At 40.9% G+C, this 9,665-nt stretch overlaps 1 protein-coding gene across 1 annotated transcript in view; it reads right to left on the reverse strand.

Moving 5' to 3' along the window:
• Positions 1–3,864, reverse strand: part of DAGLB (diacylglycerol lipase beta) — a 43,592-nt gene extending 39,728 nt beyond the window's left edge. The window contains exons 1-2 of the mRNA XM_003761480.4: positions 3,675–3,864; positions 330–481 (exon numbers count right to left, since the gene is read on the reverse strand). Of these exons, the coding sequence (XP_003761528.1) occupies positions 330–481; positions 3,675–3,769 (247 nt within the window). The 5' untranslated portion in view covers positions 3,770–3,864. The remainder of the gene's footprint in view (positions 1–329; positions 482–3,674) is intronic.
• Positions 3,865–9,665: the final 5,801 nt, after the last annotated feature.

Here is a 9,665-nt window from a genome sequence, read left to right on the forward strand (position 1 = left end):
TAAAATAAATAAAATCAGGTCTTTATTTTCAAAGATGGAATATACATTAGTATGAAAGAAAAAAATCCAAGTCTAACATAAAAATGTTAAGCAGGATCTCTTTTAGCTATATCAATATATAAATCCTTAAAATTCTTCATCTTCCACAATCTTTATCAGAGGGTTGATGCAAAGTAACATATGACCAAATTCATAATTATTCATAATGTAAAACAAAAAGTTTTTTCATCCTTGCAAAAAAAAGTTTTGATTTTGTAAAATTTCATGGAATATAAGAAACACATTTTAAAACTGTGGCAAGAAATTAAAGATTAAATTTCAATATTTACCTTTCATGCTGACATACACAACTGCTGATATTACACATATTATAACAGCCAGAAGAATAATGAGTACAATTAGATAGCTGTTCAACAAAGCTCCCCCAACACAATTAAGCTTTTCTTTTTGTTTGAGATACAAAATAAGAATTCCAATCCACCTGCAAAGAAACAACAGGAGATGCAAAAAAAAAAAAAGAAAGAAAAAGAAAAAAGAAGAAAAAAGAAAGAAAGAATTAGTACAAAACATTTTATTTTGGAAAATGAACCAGTAGAACTGCTCTGTGTTAAACAGTACATAAATGAAGCAAATAAGTTAATCAATACCATTTTTGTCAGCATTTGTTCAAAACAAACCAAAGGTAACAAAGAGTTTTTATTAAAAACAATTAAATCAGTGACATACATTATTATTTTCTCTCTTAAAACTAGCTTTCCTTTGTTGATTTTTATGTGATTGTCCTTATTTAATAAAATATTTTACTACTTAAGAGTCCCTAATAATTTTACATGTTATATATTAATTTATATATAATTATATAAATTATATAAATATATATTAATACTTTTATATTAACATTTAAATAATATTTTAAGATTTGTAGGTTTGCATTTTACATCATATTTACTCTGACTACGCTTTTATTTTGAAGATTTTTTTAATCATTTTCATTGCAAATATTAATTTCTAAAATTCTACTAACCAAAAAATAACAACTAGCTGAGTAACTAGCTGAACTACCTTGTGTAAGTCACTACCATTCTCTGAGCCTCAATTTCCTCAACCACAAAAAGGGATGTCCTGTAAAATCACTTCTAACTCTGGAATTGCGAATTTTTTTTTTGGTAATAGTCTCTACTTATGGAAACACTAATTTCTAAGTCAAGGTGAAAAAGATCTCGCCTCCCAGAGCTAGAATGTTCTCTTATTCTGCTCCTGAGTAGCTTAAAATTACTGGATTATTACTGAGCAGCAATCAACCTATATCCTTCAAGTCTAAAATAAGCCACTGCCCTGGAGAACAGAGAAAGCACTTAGAGGATAGAATGCTGGATCTGGACCGAGGCTGACCTAGGTTCCTCCATTTACTAACTTTGTAGTAAGTGATATGGTACAGTATGAACAGTGCAAGATTTGACATCAAAGGCCTTTCCCTAAAAATCCCATCAAGCAAGTCACTTAACATCTCCAAGTTTAATAAATGGGGAGCCTGGACAAGATAAAAGTCTAAAGTCTCTACTAGTTCTAAATCTATGCTCCAGAGCCAAGTTCCTCACCTGTAAAATGAGGATAATACCACCCGTTGAACTGCTGAGGAGTAAATTTAATAATCACAGAATGAAGCAGCTAGGTGGGGTAGTGGATAAAGCATAAGCCCTGAAGTCAGGAGGATTTGAGTTCAAATTTGGTCTCAAGACACTTAACACTTACTCACTGGGTGACCCTGGGCAAGTCACTTAACCCCAACTGCCTCAGCAAAAAAACAAAACAACAAAAAAAAACCCTAAAATAATCACAGGATCATATAAGATACAAAAAGAGTAAAATGCAATCCTTGCCCTCAAGGAGCTTACACTTTGTATATTCCAAAAAAACAAAGTTGTGTTGTCTTCTGACTTCCTTCAAGGAAGCTCAAATCTCACTTTTTGCAAGAGACCTTATATACTATATATGTTGTATATATTGTAAATATTGTGTATTATCTACCGGTTTTCTTCAAGACTTAAATTCCACTTTCTGCAGTAGTCTCCTCCCCTTCTCTTGTTTTTGCCTTTCTTCTGAGATTACCTTCCAATTATACTATGTCACATAAGTGCATGTGCCTTTTCGCTTTCTGAAAGTATTTTCTGAATACCACTTTCTGCAAGAGAACTACTCCCATATTACCCACCGCTAGTGCCACCGAAATTAACAAGTTAACTAGCATCACATACACACCCCTTGGCATTGTGCTAAATCCTGGGTTTACTAAAGAAAGGCAAAAACAACCACTGGATCTTTATGAACTCATAATCAGAGAATATGGGACCCATTTTTTCCGATATGTCTATGTTCACGTTCAATCCACCCTTCATGAAGCCATTAGGGTTTGTTGCGGTTGTTGTTTGGCTTGTTTGTTTTTTAGCAAAGATACTGGAGTGGTTTGCCATTCTCTTTTCCTGCTTATTTCACAGAAGAGAAAACCGAGGCAAACATTGGGTTACTTGACTTGCCTGGATCACACTGCTAGAGGCCGCATCGGAGCTCGGGTCTTCCCGACTCTAGGGTCCGGGACTCTATCCGCTGCGGCCCCCTAGCTACCTCCCACGTACATAGTCGCTTGCATATTGTCACCCCCATTAGAATTCGAGTTCGGGAGAGCAGTGATTATTTCTGAAGGCTTAGGACAGCGTCTGATACTTAGCAGAAATGGTTGCGGATGGACTGATTACTGACTGATCGAAAGGGAGGTAATCTCGGGAGGAAAGAGCCAGCAATTGGGGGAGGGAGGGTGTGAAGTCCAAGAAAGGCTCCTTACGGAGAGAATTTAAATTATCTTGAAGGTTGGCAGAAGGCACAGCAGAGGAAGGTGAGCAACTACATCAAAGGCGCACGGAGTCGGGAGAAGGTTCACAGATTTAAGGGATAGGAGGAATCTCATCGGTCACCGGAGGAAACGCAAGCCCAGGGAAGTGAAACACTGGCTCGAGGTCAGCTAGGGCAATAAAGGAGGTGGATTCGAACCCAGGCTTCCTCCCCACTCGTCGATTCCAAATAGAGGGGTCGGAACGCCTGCAACCTTTAAAGAGCAATAACACAGAAATGGGCCGCTACTGTCCAGGTGCCAAAGAGAACTCAACACTCACAACTACAATTCTTGGGCTCCTGATCAGCCCGGCCGGAGCCTCAGATCCGGAGGAAAACGGGGGGAGGGAGAAGGTAATACCCCCATCCTTCTGCTCGAGAGATTTTAATTGTAGGGTTAGGGAAAGTAAGCAAGGGCATGGCCTGAGGAAGGAGGGGAATGTTCCTCCCTTCCTTGCAGCGGAGGGGCTTAATGGGCGGGGGGGAGGGAAGAAAAGGCTCTCCCCTTCTCCTCAGTACTGGGGAATTGGTTAATGGGGCGCAGAGGACGGGGGAAGCTCGAATTGAGAGGGGCACTGTTTGGAGGTGGAGGAAGAGGGGGAAAGTGAGAGTGAAAAGGGTAATTCCCCTCCTTCCGCCAAAGGGCGGAGGGAGCAGGAAAGGAGAGAGGGAGAGGAGGGTGAGGAGGTAATTCCCTCCTCCCTTCGGGCCCAGGGAGGCTGCGACGGCTTGAGCGGAAGGGGCGGCGGCGGCGAGTGTCACTCTCAGGCTCGGACTGCGGCACTCACCAGACTACCCGGAGGAAGAGCTCGAAGGCTCCCGGGAAGACCAGGTCGTCGCTGGCGATGGCCCAGCGCCGGCCGAACAGCACCATCCCCGGCATCGTGGCAGCGTGTGGTGGGCCGCCCCGGCTCAAAACCCGACAGTCCCCCACAGCCGCCCGCCCCTCCCGTCCTTCCCGGCTCCCCGCGCTTCTTGCGCGCGACGACGCGCACACTCCCACAAGCCCGGAAGCCGCCTCCTTCTGGCTTCCGGATCCACCAGCTCTCCAAGATGCCAAGGGATAGCGATCCGGGACGCGCATGACCCGCGCCGCGCATGCTCCCTGGCTCAGCCGCTTGCGCGCCTCTCCGCTCACTCCTACTCTTCTGCGGTACGGAGAGGACTCAGGTCTTCCCGGGGCACTCTCTCTTTTTCTGAGTTTTCGGCAAAAAGTCTTTTAATTGAAACAGATGTAGAAATGTAAAATAACAGCATTATTTTCCCCAGTTATTCCTCAAGTTGCCATTCCTGATTCCTTGGGAATAAGCACAGATTTTTGTTTGGTGGAAATGTGTGAGCGGGCTGCGCTCAGCACAGGACCTGCGCTTGGGACGAAGAGACCCGCCCAGATTGCCTACTACTTCGGAGATCACTCATGGAAAGCAGAATTATTTATTAGGATCTCGGGAAGCGGAGCCCATCCTGGTCCGGGAGCCGAATTGCGGGAGAGATGAAATTGCTCCCAATATTTATACATTTCAGACAAAGAACCCCCAAATCCCACCCTCTATATGCTGCGATAGGTCATCTAAGTCTATTCCCTTCTTTGGTCAGTGAAATGCAGTGGATGTATAGCTTTCCCACCAGTGTCCTTCCTTGAACAATAGAATATAGTCCGGACCTTATCTAAAATCACATGCTTCCTAAACTGAGCCCTAAGGCTTTAGGTAACAATCCCTGATCGATATGTGTTTAATCTGTAAATTCTGCACCTTTTCCCCACACCATCCCCCCTGTTATTCATAAATATGTATGTATATGTATGTTTCCTCATGAAGAACTAACATTGTGGTTAAACTCAATTAATATCTCTACACATTGCTTGTTAATCTCCTCGTCTGGATCATCCCCCTGCTACTGCCTCCCATCCCTCTTTCTGTCATTTTAATACCATCCTCTGTATGTAAGATTCTCAACAGTGCTTTTTGAACTATTCTTGTTACCAATGTAATTATACAGGGTAAACATAGTGGCAACAGAGTAATACCACTGATTGCAATAAGTCTATACCGCAGCTGTTTCCACCAGCCCCTATCAAACCAAGACCACCAGGTATTTGTGAAGGGAGATTTACAAACTTGTACAGGCACATGAACTATCCTGCGAATGCCCTGAGTGATTTCTTTTACTACTTGTCCGTTGTCAATAATTTGCATACAACAGGTGGACAGGTTTTGTTTCCCACAGACCTTTCCTTCCTCTGATAACAGATAATCTAAAACTAAACTATGTTATAAAACCACTTCTCTTGTCTGGGTGGCTTGATCAACTAATAGATTAAGGGCCTGAGCAGTTTGGTTAGTTATTACCTCTAAGATTGCTTGCAGTCGAATTAATCTGTTTAATACATATATACATATATATGTATATGTATATATTGATGTCTAATACCCCCAACTACCAATTTGGGCCCATGTCACCGGTCCATATTCCTTGATAATTTCTGCTGGGGGCCAGGCATCTCCCCACCCATTAGCATCACCAATTTGAATAGATTATGGGGTATTTGACAAATAGGCTTCAACTAAATTCCTTCAAACATCCCTCATTACCTCCTAATGAATGCTGATAGACACAATTAAGCACTGACCCATCATTACAAACAATATTTAACTTGCTCCATCTGTTTCCATACTCACTACAATCTATGATATCTACCCCTCTCTGGTCAATGAGTAAAAGTCCATTCACACTTACTTTATCTGTTTGATTTAGGCAATGCCCCAATAAGGTACCCCAGATCAATACCACTATCAAGATTTTACACACATGGTTCATCAGTTCCTTTTCAATGTTTGTCTCAGTTCATTCTCTGGATTCAGTTTGGAAGTCCACACTTTCGGAGCACCCACCAGTCCTTTAATTATGGTATGCTCAGTCCACCCTCTTTCCTGTGTATGCACTGCTGTATCCGATGTCAAGAGGATCTGAAATGGTCCTTCCCAGATAGGGGTCAGCTTGCTCCTTCCATGTCCAAATCAGGACACAGTCTCCATGCGAGAAATTATGCACCATGAATCCTAAGGGAGGAGTCTGAGCCCTTTTAATTGTAAAGTTTTCAGATGTTGCAGTACAGATATGACATATTTCCTTAAAAACAAATCCTTGGTCTCAAATATTAGATCCAAGGAGGAATTTTGAATCCCTCTTGGATAAGGGTGACCATACAACAATTCATAAGGTGATAATCCCACATCCCTTCAGGATTTTGTTCTAATTCTTAATAAGGCAAGGGAAAGGCACTTAATCCATGGCAATTGTGTCTCTAACACTGATTTGTCAGTTGCTGTTTAATTTTCTTATTCATCCTTTCCACTTTACCTGATGAAAGCAGATGCCATGGGGTATGTAAGTCCCATAATATTTCTAGAGCTTGGGCCACAGATCAGAGGATTTTAGCTGTGAAATGGGTGCCTTGATCTGAATCTACCTGCTCCACCAATCCATACCTCGGAATGATATGCTCAAGGAATACTTTTACAACTGCGGAGGCAGTTGCCCAGGCAAGGGGAAAGGCCTCCACCCATAGATCAGATGATCCACTACAACCAGCAGGTATTTGAGACACCCCACTAATGGCAGCTTGGTAAAGTCCACCTGAATGCTTTGGAAAGACCTGATACCAGAGGGCCTTCCTCCTTTTTGGACTTGTCATTGGACTGCCTTATTCATCCTTTGACAAATAGGACACCACTGACCAGTTGCCTGCTATTGTGTACAAGCCGGTGCCACAAACTTAGTCAGCACCACATCACACAGGTCTCGGACACCCCGATGACTGCCTTGATGTAAATATTGGCGCACATGTCTCATACCTGCTATGGTCAGTACCTCTCTGCTGTCAGGGAGGAACCAGTGCTGCTCTTTATCCTCCTGAGCACCAAGGCTTTGTGCTTCTCTTCTGGGGTAAGGGAAGGTGGAGGCATTGGAGGCAGAAATGTCAGAATTAGCACCATCATTTCCTCCGTACTTACAGATTCCTCTTCTCCAGCCCTTTTTGCCTACTCATCCGCCAAGCAATTTCTCCTTGTCTCAAACGAATCTCCTCTTTGGTGCCCCTGCACATGAATCACTGCGATGTTCTTAGGTAACATAAGATGAGTCAAAATTTCAGTGATCAATGCCCTGTGTGCCAGTCCCTTACCTTTACTGTTTCCATTCTTTCCCTCAAGTAATTTACAGGATCTAATTTCTTTTTTTTTCCCCTTTATGTTAGTATCCTAGTGTTAACTCAATGAAATTGATACAATGCTTATTGGTTCACACATTAGAGCAAATCCTTACAAGATGTTAAGTCACTAGTATTGATAGAAACGATGCTTAAGTCAACACCTTTGAGAATTCACATGAGAGTTCACACATTAGCTCACACATTAGTTCACACTTTTGGGAGATTTCAGGGGTCAGTATGAAATATCCAAATTCACACCTCCCATAATCCCACTCTCAGAGGAGTCAACCTTTGAGTTTACACCTCTAAAAGAGCATAAAAACAGCTGAGCTCAGTCAGAAAAGTTCAGTTGAAAAGATTGAGAGGGGAGCATCAGTTGGAGATCAAGAAGCCACAAGTTGGAGTTGAGCTAGAGGCAGAAACTGGAAGAGCTAAAAGACAAGCTGCAAGAGCTTTTGGAACTAAGGAGGGAGATAGGCCTCTAAGAAAGCTACCCAAGCCCAAGGAAAGAGACAAGACTTGGAAGGAGAAAATAAATGTTTGGATTTTATCAACTGGCTGTATTTGAGGTGATTATTACTCTGAACTGAAACTAAGGCTGCCTCCAGAGAACCTCCCCTGAGAAACCTGCTCCCAGAGAAAACGATCATATTATAAAAAAGAAGAGAATACTACACCTTCACTTATACAATGACCTAAATATTTTACCTCACATTTCACAAATTGCAATTTGTCTTAAGAAATTCTCAGTTCCTGTGCTCCTAAATAATTGAATAAACTGATAGTGACTTGGGCAAGGTCACTCTTTTTCTTCCCTGCCACAAGAGGATCATCTACATATTGTAAGACTTTTAACAATAAGAAATTTATCCCAGAATGTTCATGCAATTCTTACATACCCAAGTAGATTTCATAAATTGAATATTATACCAATCATTTTAACATATTTTGAAATTTTAAAAACTATTTAAAAAAAAGTCTTTGCCCTCAATAAAGTCACATTCTAATGGAAGAGACAAAGTACAACTGTATATATACAAAATATAAGCTTCAATAGCTTAAAACTGCACCTACCCTGTACAATGTAAATGGAGGATTAGTTGCTTCAGAGCGAAGACATTAGCAGTGGGGGGGAGGAGGAGGAGTTGTCTTCAATTTGGGGAAAATAAGGCAAAATCTGCAGTTTAAGATGTACCTAACTGGAGTCTGGCTGTCAATCTCATGAGTTATGATATATTCAATGGTTTCCTAGTAAGACAAATTAAACCAACTTTGAAATTCTACCTCAGAATGAAAAAGATGACAAAAGAGGAAAATTAACAAATGTTAGTGGTGTTATAGGGGAAATGGCGTATTATTAATAACTGAATTAGTCTAGCCATTCTGAAAAATAGTTTGGAACTACTCTTTCCACATCACCTCATGGCCCATCCATGATAAGTTAATTTCCTGAATTTTCCCCCCTCTAATTGGAGGGCATGCATTTAAATTCCTTCCATAGCCTTTCTTTATAGAGGGCTCAGAGCTGAACTTTTTAAAATAATAGCTTTTTATAAGTTATCAAACTGTGCATACCCTTTGATCCAGCAGTGTTACTACTAGGTTTATATACCAAAGAGATCTTAAAGAAGGGAAAGGGATCCACACGTGCAAAAATGTTTGTGGCAGCCCTTTATGTAGTGGCCAGAAACTGGAAACCGAGCAGATGCCCATCAATTGGAGAATGGCTGAATAAATTGTGGTATATGAATGTTATGGAATATTATTGTTCTGTAAGAAATGAGCAGCAGGATGATTTCAGAAAGGCCTGGAGAGACTCACATGAACTGATGATGAGTGAAATGAGCAGGACCAGGAGATCATTATATACTTCAACAACAATACTATATGATGATCAATTCTGATGGACATGGCTCTCTTCAACAATGAGATGAACCAAATCAGTTCCATTGGTTCAATAATGAATACAACCAGCTACACCCAGCGAAAGAACTCTGGGAAATGAGTGTGAACCACTACATAGCATTTCCAATCCCTCTATTTTTGTCCGCCTGCATTTTTGATTTCCTTCACAGGTTAAGTGTACATTATTTCAGACAATCAGACAAGAAGTCTGATTCTTCTTGTGCAGCAAAATAACTCTATGAATATGTATACATATATTGTACTTAACATATATTAACATATTTAACATGTATTGGGCTACCTGCCACCTAGGGGAGGAGGTGGGGCAAAGGAGGGGAAAAATTGGAATAAAAGGTTTTGCAATTTCATCAAATTTCAATGGTGAAAAATTACTCATGCATATATCCTGTAAATAAAAAGCTATAATAAAAAACAGCTTTTTATTTTTCAAAATATATGCAGATAGTTTTCAACATTCACTTTTTAAAAAAAATTATAGCTTTTTATTGACAGAACATATGCATGGGTAATTTTTACAACATTGTCCCTTGCACTTACTTCTGTTCCAGCTTTTTCCTTCCCTCCTTCTACCCCCTCCCCTAGATGGCAGGCAGTCTCATACATGTTAAATATTCAACATTCACTCTTGCAAAACCTTGTG

Source organism: Sarcophilus harrisii, chromosome 1, assembly GCF_902635505.1.
Source record: "Sarcophilus harrisii chromosome 1, mSarHar1.11, whole genome shotgun sequence".
Lineage (NCBI taxonomy): Eukaryota > Metazoa > Chordata > Mammalia > Dasyuromorphia > Dasyuridae > Sarcophilus > Sarcophilus harrisii.